At 34.1% G+C, this 18,022-nt stretch overlaps 1 protein-coding gene across 1 annotated transcript; it reads right to left on the bottom strand.

Moving 5' to 3' along the window:
- Nucleotides 1-353: 353 nt before the first annotated feature.
- On the bottom strand, nucleotides 354-3,992 carry LOC112045377 (chitin deacetylase 8-like). Its single transcript, XM_024081535.2, has 5 exons — nucleotides 3,699-3,992; nucleotides 3,097-3,364; nucleotides 2,820-3,006; nucleotides 2,089-2,226; nucleotides 354-1,034 (listed from the first exon to the last, which is right to left on the bottom strand). Exons 1-5 carry the CDS (start codon nucleotides 3,967-3,969, stop codon nucleotides 960-962), a joined length of 939 nt encoding a protein of 312 aa, XP_023937303.2. The 5' UTR covers nucleotides 3,970-3,992; the 3' UTR covers nucleotides 354-959.
- Nucleotides 3,993-18,022: the final 14,030 nt, after the last annotated feature.

The raw sequence follows: 18,022 nt of genomic DNA, 5'->3' as shown, positions 1-18,022 counted from the left end.
TAGAAAGTGGGAGCAAAGGCGGCCAAGTGCTGTAAATAAACACATCTGAGTCTAGGAGACGTGGTTATTTGACTACTAGCAGACGTCACGCAATTGCATCCGCAGTTTCCGTCCCCGTGGGATTACGGTGATAAATTATGGCCTAAGTTTTTAGGGCAGAGATAATGTAGGATAATAATGGCAAAATAATTTTTCAAATTTGTCCAGTAATTTCAGAGACTATTGCAAACAAACAAACAATCTTTCCTCTTTATAACAGAATATAGAATATGTGGACCTTTAAGGGGTGTAGTCAAAATAAAGACTAAAATAACAAGCGGGGTGGAAAATAACACAGCGTTGTGCTCCTTAAACATCTTCATTTATTCGGGAGATTTATTTAATTATATTTTTTTTAAACATGGTGCATTTAATATTATTTTTATAAATAAGAGAATGAAAGAATACACTAAGGAACTTAAGCTAACTTATCCTAATAACTATACAAATCATGCCCGTGAAATTGTGGCTAGAATACTGACATCATTTCTCGCCCTAGATAGCCAGGCTGATCCTTTGTGCAAAAATGAGTCAGCTTCTGTCAACTAGCCGCGGTAAAATGATCCGGGGATTTTTTTGGCACTGCGACTCCATGGCCCAAGGGTATCCACGGCAAAAGGAACAATTAAGTAACTCTCAGTCAGAGAGGCATACATACGTAAATTACCGGTTTCAACTTTTTCTGCTGCGGCTACCGATCTTGGTTATGTCAATTATAAAATTTACGGAATCTGACTGACTGATGACTGTAAAAATAATTGCCAACTCATATATTATAAGCGGCTAAAGTTTCTGTTTGTCGTCGATAGCTTATTAGTTGCTTAGGTAGTACTAGCTAATGGGGTGAACTTGTCTAGTTGAAGAAGTCAAAGCGAAGCTTGACTGGGCCGCTAGTTAGGCATATACGTGTATCTTCTGTTTTACAATCCAAGAGGGTTGTTAAGCCAGGGGTAGACTCGCGGGCATCTACTGCACACCTGCATGTAGTAGTTTTTCTGTAAATATAATAAGTAATAAATAAATTAAAATAAAACAAGGGGAAGGAATGCCACACATTCACACACACACACGCAAACACACACAAACACACACACACACACACACACACACAACTACACGCACGCACGCACTCACACACACTTATGTACTCCATTTTCAATTCATCTTCTTTTGATGTGTTTTTTTCCTTATAACGTATAATAATATATTAATTACTAGCGAGAGCGAGACCTTCTGACACAGGTTTTCACTTAAAAGAAGGTCTCAGCCCTACTATGTAATGTAATGTTTATAAAACGAATAAAATTCATTTCATTTCAAATTCATTTCATTTCAATTCATTTCATTTCATTTCAATAAGTGAAAATGGAAATTAGAGACGTTTTACTTTAGTGTCACCGCACACGGGCCACGCGCGACAAACGCCGCTACAAGTAGCAAGAAGAGGCTACAAAAGTAGCTAATGCGCGCGACAGCCACTTATGGCCGGTGGTCAATACTTGCGGTGTTAGGTTGATACTTTTCGACTCTAACAGGTTTACAGAGGTAAGGTAATCTAAGGTTCCCTGTACACACGAAATATTACTGTCAAATCATCATCATTAACAACCCATATTCGGCTCACTGCTGAGCTCGAGTCTCCTCTCAAAATGAGAGGGGTTAGGCCAATAGTCCACCACGCTGGCCCAATGCGGATTGGCAGACTTCACACACGCAGAGAATTAAGAAAATTCTCTGGTATGCAGTTTGTTTCCTCACGATGTTTTTCCTTCACCGTTTGAGACACGTGATTTTAAATTCTCAAAATGCACACAACTGAATAGTTGGAGGTGCAAGCCCCGGACCGGATTTGAATCCACACCCTCCGGAATCGGAGGCAGAGGTTATATCCACTGGGCTATCACGGCTATTTACTGTCAAATAATTGTACAAAAAGCATCACAAACGCTTCGAAAACTAGAAAAATGTTTAGGAATGACATTTGCTATCGACAGGACACGTGTCATTCCCATACTTTTTTCTAGTTTTCGCATATATATTGCATCATACGTTGTCGGCAGGAGCGCGCAGGGGTCCGCAAAAGGTGGCGCTGCATGGGGCACGCACATGGCTCCTGCATGGTCTCTGGCGGTAATTGTTGACTGAGATAGGGTTCTGCACCCAGTTAGCCACTTCCTTGGCGTTGACCTGTAATATAATATACATGTATTAGTCATCACCATCATATTTAGCTTACTGTTACGAGCACTTCTCGGAATGAGAGGGGTTAGGCTAATAGTTCAACACACAATGTGGATTGCCAGATTTCACACACGAAGATAATTAAGTAAACACTCTGGTATGCAGCGGCTCTATGTATTAGTACTTGTATCTTTGTTTGCAGGATAGTTGATCAAGACAATGCAGCAGAATATTTTGTTGAATTGAATATGTATGAAAAATCGATCAATTGATCAATGGAATCATATACCTTATGATAGTTATTTAAAGTTGAAGTAATTGAGGCACTAAAAATATAACTCATCAAGGGTAAAATGAAGAAAATGAAGCAAGAATAAAAACATTCATGATGAAAAACCTTTGCTACTAGTTCAAGAAAAAAACTACGTCACTATTAAGTGGTGATGTGTCTAGAATATAAGTTGTCAAAAACTGCCGATCTTTTTAGAAGAGACACTTTAAGAAGAAGTGGATTTAAATAGAATCGAAATGCTAACTTCTTCTGCAGAGATTTTTTGAATACTGTCTTGTTTGTGTTGTCAGTAGAGACGCTAGCTTACCATGAATACATCGTCGAGGTTGCTAAGTAGATCTAAGAATCGCTCCAACGCAAATCTGAGGCCAGGATTGATCCGGACGAACCATTCGTGTACGTAGAAGCCGAAAGGCGCACGGTTTCCGTTATAGTGTCTCTGGAAGTTGCGCATGATGAACTGGAACCAGCCTTCTTGATCCGCTCCGTGAGGGCTGATGATAAATAATTTTAACATTATGCTCCATTAATTATTATTGATGATTGAAATGGAGTCCTGGTTTCGGGCTATAAAATTTACTTACTGGTGGAAACAATTGTCGACCATTGAGCAGGGTAGTCCTTGCAAATCAGTCCAGGTGATCATGGGAATGACCCACGGACCAGGAATTGATGCAGTTGGGCACGGAGGGATTACACAGTCTTGAGTCGATCTAAAGTTGAGGGTATAAGGCCATAAACCCGGCTCTCTAAGGGCGTTGGTGGGCCAACTTATGTCGTAAGTAAGTCCGGCACTGGCCATCATTTGAAAGGAAGCATTTCCAGACATTTGAAGGAACGGCAAACGAACACCTGAAATGTAAAACATGTTATTTATTTCAAAATGTTTTTCTTCATTATTACTGAATTTACTGCTATTGATAAATTATTACGTTTATTTGAATTACTAAAACTTTTTTTGCATACAATTTAAGGTGGAAAATCTCTATGCCTTGCCTCGAAGCGCACGTTAAGCCTGTTGATCATGATCATTATCATAAACATGTGGTAGTGGTCGTCACAAAATGAAACATTATCGTCTAAACCAGCCTAACTGCATTTAAAAAGTGGATATAATCTCTGGCCCGTAAATGTAGTGGGCTGTTAAAATAGGCTGATAAATGATGAATACAAATAAAAAATTTACCGTGGACAGTGTTAATGGGAATATTCGCAAAATGAGCAATCTGACTTCGTTGGTCACCAATCTCTCTCATCATGGTGGCGTAGTCAGCATCCCTCCAATAGTCGGTCGGGACTTGATGAGTGATGGAATGGAGTGCGATTTCATGGCCAGCATTGTACAGCTCGTTGACCAGAGTGTAGTCGGTGTATTCGTGGTTCACAAAGAAGGTGGCCGCAACAGGACAGTTGTTGGAGCTGCGACGATTCCCGAGTAAGCTGCGGTATAGCACCATGTTATTGACGTTAACTGCATCATCAAAGGTGAGGAGGACAAACTAAAAAAAAAAAATTAAAAGACAAACTAAAAAAGTGTGTACTTTTGGAATAGTTAATTCAATTTAAAAAAAAAATTATTTTCAAATAGAAATAGAAAAAAGTAAAATAGTTTGCCTGTTTTTGATATTACGTTTGGCTTTTGATATAGTAGTAAGGCATACAGACAGTTTGCGATCGTAGACAGAGATGTGGGCTTATCATTTTTTGTTAATTATTTATCACCCTATAAACAATACTAGTAAAATATAAGAGTTGAAAAGTATGTTGTCCCACACATTAACACTGCAAAAGTAAGTTGTTACGCTCAATATAGAGTGATTTTGCATTTTCACCATTTAAAAATTACGAAAGAAATATATCTGAGATCTTCTTTATCGCCTGTCGCTATTATTATAGCAGTCCGTAAGAGAGATAATTTAGGACTATTTATTCTGTAGTAAAGTAGAGTAATGGCAGTTTATTACGATTTTAAGCCAATAACCCTATTTATTTTCATGGTTGATTGAACTATATTGAAAACTATTGGAGATAGCTGGCAACCTTGGAGCAGGCCCACGTTCTATTGTAAATGTTTTTTTCTTAACTGCTATGTAAAACTAACTGTATAAAATATTATGATGTGATTATATCGATGATCATGGTTGGACAATTATACCATACTAGCTGACGCCGCGCGGTTTCACCCGCATGGTTCCCGTACCCGTAGGAATACGGGAATTTTATATGTTATAGCCTTTAATCTTCCTCGAATGGGCTGTCTAGCTGGGTGTGAAAGAATTTTCAAATCGGACTAGTAGTTTCTGAGATTAGCGCGTTCAAGCAAATAAACTCTTCAGCTTTATAATATTAAAATACATTATTGCATTATTTTCGAAGCAGATACGCAAGTATTCCTGAACTACGGTTAACTATGGGAACATACCGTTGACTCAATGATTATCTAATGTAATATTAGTACCTGTGGTGTATTAGCGGCTGTAAAACCTCCAGGAATACTCTGGCTCGAGCATCTGCAGTGCGGTAGAGAACATAACGTGGGATCGCAAGGCGCCGCGCCTGGAAGTTGCGCCTGGACGTAAGACACCACCAACACGGCAAAAATCACAGCGAAGGCAAACTTCATGTTTGCCTCACCACCTTTAACTTTGATTTGTCAAATAGTGCCATAAATACAGGATCGCTATTTATATAACCTTTATCTTAATCTGTATGCTTGGATAATCTATTAATGTATTTAAATTTCTTATCTCGTATATAGAGGAATCAGTGAGGGCAAAAACCTCGGAACCCAGTGAATGGATTTTGATAATTATTTTACATTTAAATCCTTATGTTATATATGTTACAGATAATGTGTATCATTCAGATATTCTATACAATGCCTTAGCAATGTATAAAATACCTTTAATTAAAAAAAAAATACTTCTTTCTTAATCCCCGACGCAAAAAATACTTACTTTAAACGTTACATTACGTTGTGTGTTTGTGTGTTCTTTCTCAGTCAGTCAGTTCAGCTCTTTTCCTAAATGATTTAAGGCATTTTCAACCCCCTACGCAACAAAAAGAGAGGTGTAATATGTTTGACGTCGTTGTCGGTCTGTGTGTGTCTATGCCATAGTATCTCTCAAATGAATGGACCGATTTCAATGCAAAATATGAAAAAGAAAAATTTCAATAGTTTCTTTTTTCCATTACATTTTAATCTTTTTTTTCATTTACTTAAAAATTATACAAATGTTTTTTTTTCTTTTTGTTCGTAAGCGCTTGGCGGTTTTTCTGAGCTCTGCATATTCCTCTTACCTTAACCCTAATTAATTATTCTTATCGTATCTTATCCTAAACCTAATTAATTAACTATTATACAGGGTGTTGCGGAGTATTTTTTATAACTTCAAGATGTTGACAAGTCCACTTATAAATATTTTTATTTACCAAAAAAAAGGTTTTTATTAAATAATTTTCCTTAAAGATTTTTACCCTAGAGTTATGGGAAATACTTTCGAGCAACCTGTATCTATATCTATATTAATATTATAAAGCTGAAGAGTTAGATTGTTTGTTTGTTTGATTGAACGCTCTAATCTCAGGAACTACTGGTCTGATTTGAAAAATTCTTTCAGTGTTAGATAGCCCATTTATCGAGGACGGCTATAGGCTATATTTCATCCCCGTATTCCTTCAGGAACAGGAACCACGCGGGTGAAACCGCGCGGCGTCATCTAGTATTATATAAGGTGTGATTGAAATAAATAATAATAATTTTAATATCAGAAATAGAAATAAAATTGTTGCACAGCATTTGTTTGTATGTAAGGGTAGCTACAAACGATATTACAATAAACTTGTTCACCATACTATAACCTGACATTTCATATGAGCTTGTATAGTCTGGCAAGTTTGTTGATGACACTCGATATGCTGATATGCGGGCGACGAGGGGAAGCACTGCGCGGGTGTGAAATCGTGCGGTAAGTGAGGTGCATCAATCGTCGGTTATTCATTCATCGCTACATGCTCCCCGCGCGGCCCATCGGGAGTGTTACGAACGAAGATGCCAAGCTAAATCCTAATTGAAATAAATTAGTTTTCACTTTGAATAGGTTATCGATTCAGTGTGTTTTGGATTAATTAGATAAGATAACGTTCATCAAAATTATGTTTATTATAGGAAAAAACATTGAACTTAAAGGGCATTAGTGACATCATAATAAATAAATCCGTGATCGGGTATTATTTATTTCCTAGTTACATATTATTGTCAATTATTGTAATTTTAAGTAAACTATTCTATTTAAACAATGTTTTATTTAGCGAAACACACACTACAGTTATTGTCCAGGATCGAGGTGGTTATTCAATATTTACATGCTTGCCACGGCTTGGCACTTCTATAGCATATGATACTCACAAATAACGTGGTTTTCTATTGGTAAAAGAATTTTCAAAATCGGTTTAGTAGATCCAGATTGTCCCCTCTACAACAATCTTTACCTGTTTAGTGTTTATAATATTTTAAACCAAACCTGTACCGGTTTAGTTTAGTTTAAAATATGTAGTTTATTATGTCACATATATTATATTTTTAATTTAATCATAAAATCTATACTAATATTATAAAGAGGTAAAGTTTGTAAGTTTGTAAGTTTGTCACATTTTTTAAATGGGGTAATCTTCGGAACTACTGGTCCGATTTCAAAAATTCTTTCGCCAGTAGAATGCTACATTATCGGGGAGTGCTATAGGCTATATTTTATATTAGTATGATATATATTTGCCGAATTAACACAGTTTTTGTCATACAGGTCGTACCGAAAATCCTCTTTAGCAGACTTATTCGCATGCGCTGCCTTAACCATTGTGTAAAATTGAAATTAATGTATGGAGGCTTTATGTATCTTTAAAAGTTCTACAAAAAAATCCGCGACACCATACATCTATCTTCTATATATTAGCAGATATAGTACCTTTTGTGTTTTAAAAATTATAAATTTTATATACTTAGGTTTGCGTCATTATTTATGCTACTTAACTTAAATCCTTATCAAAATAAATTATTTAATAATCACAAAAATATTATGGAGATAATATTTGCCCTTTAAAGTATGTTAATTAGTTAAATAGTTTCGAATATAATACAAAATTTCTAAAAGACGCAGAAATCCGCTACATGATGCCCCGCGCTTTCAATTACGTAGTTCCCGTTCCCGTGTGAATATGGGGAACAAACATAAGCTATGACACTCGCAAATAACGTAGCTTTGTATTGGTAAAACAATCTGTCAAATCGGTCCAGTAGATCCAAAGATTATAATTTTAGTATAGAAGTCTCTATTTTCCTTTGTCATCGCACCACGCTCATAGGGCTGGACCGGATAGGGGTAGGGCCTACCCCTATCCTAGGGGTAGGGAAAGGGAAGATTACGGGTAGGGTAGGGTACGAGTAGGGTAGGGGTAGGGCCTACCCCTATCCTAGGGGTAGGGAAAGGGAAGATTACGGGTAGGGTAGGGTACGAGTAGGGTAGGGGTAGGGAAAGGGAAGATTACGGGTAGGGTAGGGTACGGGTAGGGTAGGGGTAGGATACAGTTAGGGTACGGGTAGGGTGGGGGTAGGGTAGAGGTAGGAGATCGATACTGAAGCCTATTTTCTATTTTTTGTCTGTCTGTTTGCCTTTTTTTGACCGGGCATCACGCTGAATCAAATCACAATGAATTCAAATGATACTTAAGACGATTTGAGACCTTAATACGTAGAAGGATAATAGGATACTTTTTGTCGCGAAAACAAAATCAGAAATGGGTGAAGTAGGGGTAGAAATTTGTACGGAAAGTCCTTAATTTTTCTAGGTACATTTGTAAATGTAAAATGACAAGTGGACTATTTATTAGGTATAAGTTATAAAACTTGCAAAATAGAATGTGAAACAGGGGTTGAAAGTTGACATCGATTTTTACGCGGACGAAGTCGCGGGCGTCCGCTAGTATAGTATAACGCTATTGCATTAGCACCATCTGTATAAGTTATTGTGAACTTCGTTGTGTTTCTTTGACTCACTTGGGTTCTACTTTTGTAAGAGACGTTTTAGTTTAGTCGTACGTACATAGATGTCACTAGCCTAACAAAAAAAAATAATAAAAAAATACAACCAACTTCAAAATTATAAAAATGTTTTTACTAAGCTAAAAAGCGAAATATAACATCGTTTGTGCTACCTTCTCAGTTTGCTCAGTGCGATCAGTTTGAAAGCGGTACCAAGGTAGTGTTGTGTCAATTAAAGCCGTTTCTAAAGGAACTGTCTGAAAATCTTAAATATTTATGATTTAAACAGCCTGAATTAATACATCACTAACTTGGTACCGCCTTCAAACTGAAAAAAAAAAGATTCCGACGAATTGATAACCTCCTCCTTTTTTTGAAGTCGGTTAAAAATATTCTAAAGCAGATAGGTAGGATTGTATCCAGTTGTATCATTCATCTATACTAATATTATAAAGAGGTAAAGTCTATGAGGTTGTTGGGGGTAATCTCTGTATCTTGATTTTAAAAATTCTTTTACAACGTCAGTTGTGATTGCAATAGGCTATTTTTTATTTCCGTATTCCCACTGAAACGGAAACTACGCGGGTGAAATAGCGGCGCTTCTGCTTGTTAAACATGAATAAGGGTATTCAATTTTAGTAAGGATTCAAGAAAAAAATTATAGAAAATCTGAACACTAAATGCCTTGAATGAAGGCCCTGTGTTACCATTTTATGAAAGCTGAAAATTAGTCAGCACTGCATAGATAGACAGGTGGCTTTGGAAGGTGGCGGTATTCACAGGTTCAGACCCTTAACCGTCTAATTAGGTACAAAGCATAATTTGAGAAATCATTTGTTTTTATTTTTAACAAGTTTACCTTAGACTACAATTTCTCTTGATGGTAAGTGAAGATGCAATCTAAGATGGAAGCGGCTAACTTATTAGGAGAATGAAAATCCAAACTTCTTATGGTTTCTACACGACTTCGTACTGGAACGCTAAATAACTTGGCGGTACGGCTTTGCCGGTATGTCCGCAGTCGCCAGTCACTATGCTTCGCGGTAACCCTTCGAAAAAAACTAAACTTGAAAAGTTAGTTTAAAGATAACTTTATGAGTCTAGCGAAGGATTGTCACGAAACTATCAATAATAAAAAAAATATTATAATAACCTCGTTATTGGTACAAGTTGGGAGGAGGGTAGTTTATCAAAAGTTGATACTTCTTCTCTTCTTCTTCTTAAGGTGCCTCTCCGACTAGCGAAGGTTCGCAGTCAGTTTCATGAACTCGTCTCTATCCTACGCGAGGCGAAACAATTGTGCGGCGCTCGCGATCTCGGTCCACTCTCGGATGTTTCTCAGTCAAGACTTCTTCCTGCGACCAACGCCTCTTCTACCAGCAACGCCTAAAAAGTTGATACTAACCAGATTTAAAAAATAGAAAACTAAACCTTGGCTGAGTTTGTTGTGGGCTCTTCTCGTAACTTTAATTTTAAGTTTTCGACTATTATTACCACCATTAGATTAAATTATGACATAATCCTGACATTTCAAAAGTGCTTGTAAACGAAGCCTAATTGATATAAATGAATTTTGAATTTTTATTGTCGATTAATTATTAGTTATACAACTTAACAGCCACAATGTCTTACAAATTGCGTGGTACATTAGCTCGTTCCGACCCGACGGTCAGAAATTTTCATTTCCTGGTAACTCAGTTAGCTACCAGAATCGAGAATTTTCGTTAATAAAAAAGTTGATAGTCTCATCGAGATGAAAAATTAACTTGATAGTAATCAGTTGCACAAAATGTTCTACGGATCCCTGACTATCTTTTTGTAAATCATCGGTTGATAATAAAATACCAATGATGCAATAATAATCTGAAGACAATTTACAAGCTGAATAAAATAATCTCAGTAAATTATTTGTAATTTCCCTTCTTGAATTTCCACAACGTTAGGTCTGTAAGTCGTCACTGACAAAAACAGGGTCCGTTCTGTGTTTTGCCCAAAGCTGCTCGTAATCTCTTTGTACGAGACTAATCCTTTCTTGTGGTCCTGAAAATAAATAAGTACTTAAAATAAAACTAATAAAGAAAAAGATAAGAAAAGTACCTACTAAGATTTCTTTTCAGGACTTTACACTACTGAAACAAAAGTCCTATAGATGAAAGTTCTCGAGATTTCATAATAAAAATCGTTTCATACAGAATGTGAATGTGTTCATACAGAAATCTTTGTTATGCATGCTTTGCTATTAATATATCTCAGAAAATCATGAGAACAAAAACAAAAAAAAAAATGTATAAGTTTACAGGACTCAAAAGGTGATGTAATCTGATACAATATACTCTGATAAAATAAGAAAAGTAATGTCGAACAAAGGTTATGATTCACAACACTTGTCAGGACAACTTAATTAACAAATCAAACTGTAACCACAATAAGACCATAGAATGGCAGAGAATGACCTTGAGTGAAGTCACGTACTTGTGAACGATGTGTTGTATGTAGGGTTAAATCATGATCCTTTGACAGTCGACTAACACTCCCCTTTTCCACTCAAGTCATTCTCCCCGCCTATACCAAGTAACCCATAAAGAATTACACAACAAGAGATGTGGACGGCTCGAACGCCACGAGCACACTGAAACCAACATGAGATCGAGCGACGTCATATCCGTCACAGACTACTATTTCCAACACTAAACGGCGATAATATATTTTTTCCGTTTTTGTCACAACTTTCATTAATGCTGCGCTCCTATTGGTTGTGACGTGATATTATATGTATAGCCTATAGCCTTCCTAGATAAAAAGACTGTCCAACACAACTTTTTAAATTAGTGTAACTCCTGAGATTAGCGCGTTCAAACAAACAAACAATCTCTTCAGCTATGCAATATATTATTATAGATAATTAATTATAATATGCGGGTATTTTTAAATACCATACGTCAAATTATAATATCGTTTTGTAGCAAAAAGTGGTAATAATTAAATGGACGCTTATATCTGGCTCGACCTTCGTCACGTAGACAAAAAGGTATCCCCTTTTTGTTCGCCACGCAAGGGTTGTCCATGACTCCCCTCTGGTATGCTTTACTTGACCTTTCATAGGTATGGTAGGTATGGAATCTCAGACCAATTATTGCATAGGACCTGCCTCGCTAGACGTTACTTTTCTGTCAAAGTATATGATCAACGACCTAATGCGATTATAAAAACTCAATGTTAAATAGTTGTAAACGTGTTCGTCGATTAAAGAGCTCCGTAAAAATGTTTTTGTGTAGTTGAATGGTGTAAAAAACGGGCAAAATTTCTAGTTTAGTATAAGATATATACCAAATCTAAGCTCGTTTTACTCAGAAAATGACAGACAATTTTGCTTGTGACTATGAGTGTGATACAGGTCCTTCTATAATTGGTCTGAGTATGGAATAGAACAGATTTTTCATGAAATACATGTCCTTTTTCAAAGAATTTTTCTAAATACATAAAGGATTATCAGCTTAATAAATTCTGAGTTCATTTGTGATATCTTGTTGTTTATACAATTAGTCTAATTCGTTTAGGATAACAAATCTATACTAATATATAAAGCTGATTGCGGCGTTAAAGAGTAACAAATATCCAAACAAACATTCATACAAACTTTCGCGCTTATTTATGGAAGTAGGATAATAGGAAGTAGGATTATTGTCATGATTCAACCAATTTACACAAAACCTTGACAAATTAAATAACTAATCCTTTCTCACTAAATCAGTCTATCTTTTGTTGGAAACCGCATGGAAATCCGTTCAGTAGATTTAAATTAGATTTATTTAAAATCGTGAGCAGATAGACGGACAGAGGCGGCAGAGAAGTTTGTGGTATAATATTATATAAGTTAAATGTAGGTAGGCATATATCATAATGATTATGCTACTCGTATATCGATTTTCGGTTTGAATTCCATTTTGTATTTTATTTTATTGTACCATTACAAAGGTTATGAATTTCACGACTCTACGATTTCATTACCGAGGTTCATTTTAGTAATTAAAAAGCAAGGAATTTATTACACTGTGAGTGCCTTTTTCTCGGCTTGGCATTTTCGCGGTATTTAATCAGGGTCGTTTACAACTCTATCCGAGGTCCAGAATGCTACGTAAATTTTCTGAAAAGAAATTTATATTTATTATTTACTTGACGAGTTCACGACCTGGGTAATCAGAGCTTGAGCAATCCACTGGGATGCGAAGTTTACTTAACTAGAGAAACTAATTATTTGGGGAGCCCCTTACCAACTAATGTTTGGATAAATAATTTGCTGTCGAAATTGCGATTCGTTATTAACATAAGTTGGTAATTAAATGTTATTAGTAATTTATTCGTCATCATCAATAATGAATGAAACTTACCCTCATTATTATCAGCATCAGTCAGTCATAATAGTTAAATAAGAGATTTATATTAAGTAGAGGCTTTCTCTCCATAATATAAAAAAGGGCAAACAGTGGCCATAGCTTTAACAATACAATACTAAAAGCATAGAAATAAACAAACACAAGCTGGAATGATTAAACTGTATTTCAAATAACTTATTACTCATTCTTAAACAAATCGTTACTTTGGTAGATGGATAATACATTAATTAAATTTACTTAACGCCACTTAATCACATGTCCACCTCTTTTTCCTAGAGTATATCCCACAATACCCTACCAACCTCAGAATAAAACCATAATCATTAATAAACAGTACAGATTAAAACATTTATCTGGAAGAAGGAGTTTTTATATGTTGTCTTATGTATTTATAATTATTTAAATAATTAAAAATCTAACATTCGGCCATACTGACTACAAGTTTGTCCTCAAACTTTGTAAACACAAATAAATTCTAACATTACATTATTATAAAGATTCACTGAACTATGTCTCATAGTATTTAAAATTTTAATTTATGTTTATTACCACAACTCATTAATTCTCCAATAATTTCTAATTATAACAAAAGTGAGTCCCAATTAATCTATTATTATTACTACTTGCTAAATTCACTGATTTACAAGTAGTAAAATTCAATTTTGTCATTACAGATATTTTCTAATTTTAAACCTTGATTTAACAATATGTTGAAACACCCTACAATACATTTAATTATTCTTTAAGAATTATATAATTATAGTTTAACAGATTTCTCATTCAATATTTACAAATTGTGAATACAGACCTATACAGATTTTGATAGTGATTCTATTGATAAAAATCCAAACACTTAAATTCAGTTAAACTGGTATGTTAATTCTTGTTTTTACAAATTTGAAATAAATTCAATCTTTAATCACTTCCAGATTCAGTCCAATTACCCAAATTCATGACAAAATTGTCTGTCATTTTGTCATTCCTAAACTAAACTAAAAGTTATGTTAATATAAAGTTATAACTATGAAACCTCGATTCTACAGAGACAGTTCTTATAATCGCATTAGATCATACAAGTAAATCATGTACTTTGACGAAAAACAACATCTAGCGAGGTAGGTCTTATGTATGTCTGAGCTTCCAGATGACAAGAGGGAGCTTTACTCTAGACAGAGACTTATTAAATATTGTAATTAACTTAGACAGAGTAGTAGATTAATTTAAAGCATTAAGTACATAGACGATATGTAATATTTACAAATGTAATGTCTTTATCTTCTAATATTTGTCTGAGCTTCCAGATGACAAGAGGGAGCTTTACTCTAGACAGAGACTTATTAAATATTGTAATTAACTTAGACAGAGTAGTAGATTAATTTAAAGCATTAAGTACATAGACGATATGTAATATTTACAAATGTAATGTCTTTATCTTCTAATATTTGTCTGAGCTTCCAGATGACAAGAGGGAGCTTTACTCTAGACAGAGACTTATTAAATATTGTAATTAACTTAGACAGAGTAGTAGATTAATTTAAAGCATTAAGTACATAGACGATATGTAATATTTACAAATGTAATGTCTTTATCTTCTAATATTTGTCTGAGCTTCCAGATGACAAGAGGGAGCTTTACTCTAGACAGAGACTTATTAAATATTGTAATTAACTTAGACAGAGTAGTAGATTAATTTAAAGCATTAAGTACATAGACGATATGTAATATTTACAAATGTAATGTCTTTATCTTCTAATATTCGGCCATCCTTACTAAAAGTTTGTCCCCAAACAACACAAGAATATCATGAAATTATGACATTACTATAATATCAACTATAAATAGAACAATGTTAACAATAAAATTTTATAATTAATTATCACACAGCATCCCATAAGTTATTTAAAAGAATCCAATGAAACTATAATGAAATTCTTGATTTCTTCTATATACTTTTATCATAAAAATGTTAAATAAGAATAAGAGTGATACATATTATAAATAAACATAATGTTCATGTGAAGCTTTTGTCAATCAACTTATCTATTTTCATCATTTCAAAACATTATTTATATTTGTCAAATTCGTCATCATCAATTAATGGCATCTGCACCGAACCCCTCACCACCCAGTCCAGAACTAGTAAAGTTACAGGACTTTGTGATCGTGTTAGACTTCCAGATGATGTGTGACATCTGCACCGAACCCCTCACCACCAAGTCCAGAACTAGTAAAATTACAGGACTTTGTGATCGTGTTAGACTTCCAGATGATGTGTGACATCTGCACCGAACCCCTCACCACCAAGTCAAGAACTAGTAAAGTTACAGGACTTTGTGATCGTGTTAGACTTCCAGATGATGTGTGACATCTGCACCGAACCCCTCACCACCAAGTCAAGAACTAATAAAGTTACAGGACTTTGTGATCGTGTTAGACTTCCAGATGATGTGTTGCATCTGCACCGAACCCCTCACCATCAAGTTCAGAACTAATATAGTTACAGGACTTCATGATCGTGTTAGACTTCCAGATGACATGTGATAGAAGATAATCAAAATATAAAATCAGATATAAATACATATACATACATTTTTAAACGACTTCAAAAAAAAGGAGTTTATCAATTCGTTGGAATCTTTTTATATTTATTTATTTATTTTATTTTGCTGTGTAATAATCAATAGAGAAATTATTATACAACAAATATATCCATAGTCATTCACAAAACAAATAACGGTATATTAGTCGTCATAACACTACTATACTATAATACTATCTAAAATATTATCGATAACACCGGCCGACAAATGAATACTTTTTGAACGTTGTTTTGATTTCAGTAAAAATTATCAGTAATTTATAGTATTTTGAACACAAAAATACCTGCACAATTACTCTATCACATCAATTTTTTTTTTACAAAAAGGAAAACTAATTTTACTTTAAAAGCTTCTAACATACAGCAAAAATAACAATATCTGTATGATTGTCTTGCTTTCACTATATCATAGGTAGTACCAAAAGGTAGAGATTGTCTTTTGCTGTATGTCCAGTGTCCACTGCCTTAATTGTTCAACACGATTAGTACAAACTGCAGAGTTCACGATTTTATTTGTATTTTGAAGTCAAAATAAGCTACATATTTATTATACATATTTTCCACAAATTTTTCAGTTTTTGCTTAGAATCATAAAGTTTCAACAAATGTAACAAAATATACCTGGACTATTGTGACACTTTATAGAAGACGTTATGTTTATCAGACGTTTTCCAACAACAAAAAAAACCATTAACTAAAATATATATATATTTTTTTTTAACAAAGGCACTATAACAGCTTATTTCCACGAAACGCGTTACAAATAGGTGTGTCGTTGTTATAACTGAAGTAATTTCTCATGAGAGGTTGCTTAATTCAAAGAAAGAGTGCCAAAACTCGAAAATTTCACTGAAAAATCAAAACTAGCGAATATATTAATTTTACTAAAAATCTGATGTGATATGATAAAATTAGGTCTGATTTCGTAATCAGCACTACAAAATCAGTAGAAAAAAAATAATTATATCTTGGACAACGAAAATCGTGTCGGCCTGTGTAATACATCTATCCTTATATTAAAATTTTACCAAAACACAAATCGTCATCAGTAAGTCATAATTAATGAATAACATCATGGATGTGAGCAAATATTTAAAATATATGTATATATGATATCAAAACTAATAACTCTCAATATAATACATAATTATAATATCATCATATCATAAATAAAAATACTAAATTTAAATCGTGTGTTATCAATACATAGTGTAACTTCTCTCATCTTTGTGATTTGGGTCAACTGTCGAATAGGGCTGTGTTCAACCCAATGATTATCATGAGAATCTCATATATCCCATATTCATCAATCAATATCCATGCATCTCGGATCTGTAATCAAATATTTTCACACAGTATCACATAGCTCAGTCACTTAATCGTTCAGATAAATATCATACTTGTTTGACAAATAATTTAATTTAACATAACTAGCATACCTAGCATCCAAGAGAAAATCAGTCTATAATTGAATGAACCTTAGACCCGGTACATAAAATGAAATAAAATGTTAAACATGTGTTAATCTATCAATTTACTTTAATTCAGACAAAAGACTCTTTCTCTTAAAGAAATGCTTTTTTTTTTTAATGATAATAAAGACTTCTTGAAAATATTGCGATTTATGATTGTAATAATTTTAGTATGTAATCCAATCCTAGTAGTTATCACTAGATAAGAAAAGATGATATTTGACTATGTATTGTATAATTATCTTCAGACTACCCCCTTTTTTGTAATAATAGTAGCATAAACCTGTCTTAGACCAGACCACCCCCTTTGTTATATACCTCTAGTTTGCTATCAGAGGTTTTACCTATTCATTAATTTTAGTATATTCTTTTTTTTTTAATTCTGTTAAATTTCTTTTTTTTTTTTTTTTTGGCTATATCCATTAATTATTTTACTGATGTAATGATTTAAGTCTCTATATTGATTCATACTTGATGCAGACCACCCATCAGTTGCATGCAGGTACCAACAACTCGGTGGCGTGCACTTTGTAGATGCACAAATGTACTGACTACCTAAGGACCCAATACAAATCTATATTCAAAACCTATACCACTTAATATGTTGGCCAAGGAATTTTCTAATTTTTTTTTTTACCTTTAGTGTACTAGTATACCCTAGTTAAAACCTTATGCACATATCATTGTAACCATCCGAATATATAATTCTAACCACAACCCCATAATAATTACTAATTTTCATAATTATACAAAATGTTGCAATCTAATAAAATGCTAGAAATAAACAAATGAGACATGGATTAAATACACTAGTGTATCTGCAAATAATAAACTGATTGATTGAATCTAAAACAACAGCAATAGTATGGTTAATTTACTTGTATGTAGAATCTATACATCTGCACATGACCATTAATGAAAAGAGAGCCCAACGTCACCCACCCACAAAACTGTCAAAATATGTCTTAGACAAATATTTTACAACCTATTTATGGCAATCTGTGTCTC

The sequence above is a fragment of the Bicyclus anynana genome, chromosome 2 (genome assembly GCF_947172395.1).
Source record: "Bicyclus anynana chromosome 2, ilBicAnyn1.1, whole genome shotgun sequence".
Classification (NCBI taxonomy): domain Eukaryota; kingdom Metazoa; phylum Arthropoda; class Insecta; order Lepidoptera; family Nymphalidae; genus Bicyclus; species Bicyclus anynana.
Note: the sequence above shows the minus strand (reverse complement) of the source record. Positions and strands in the feature narration are given on the sequence as shown.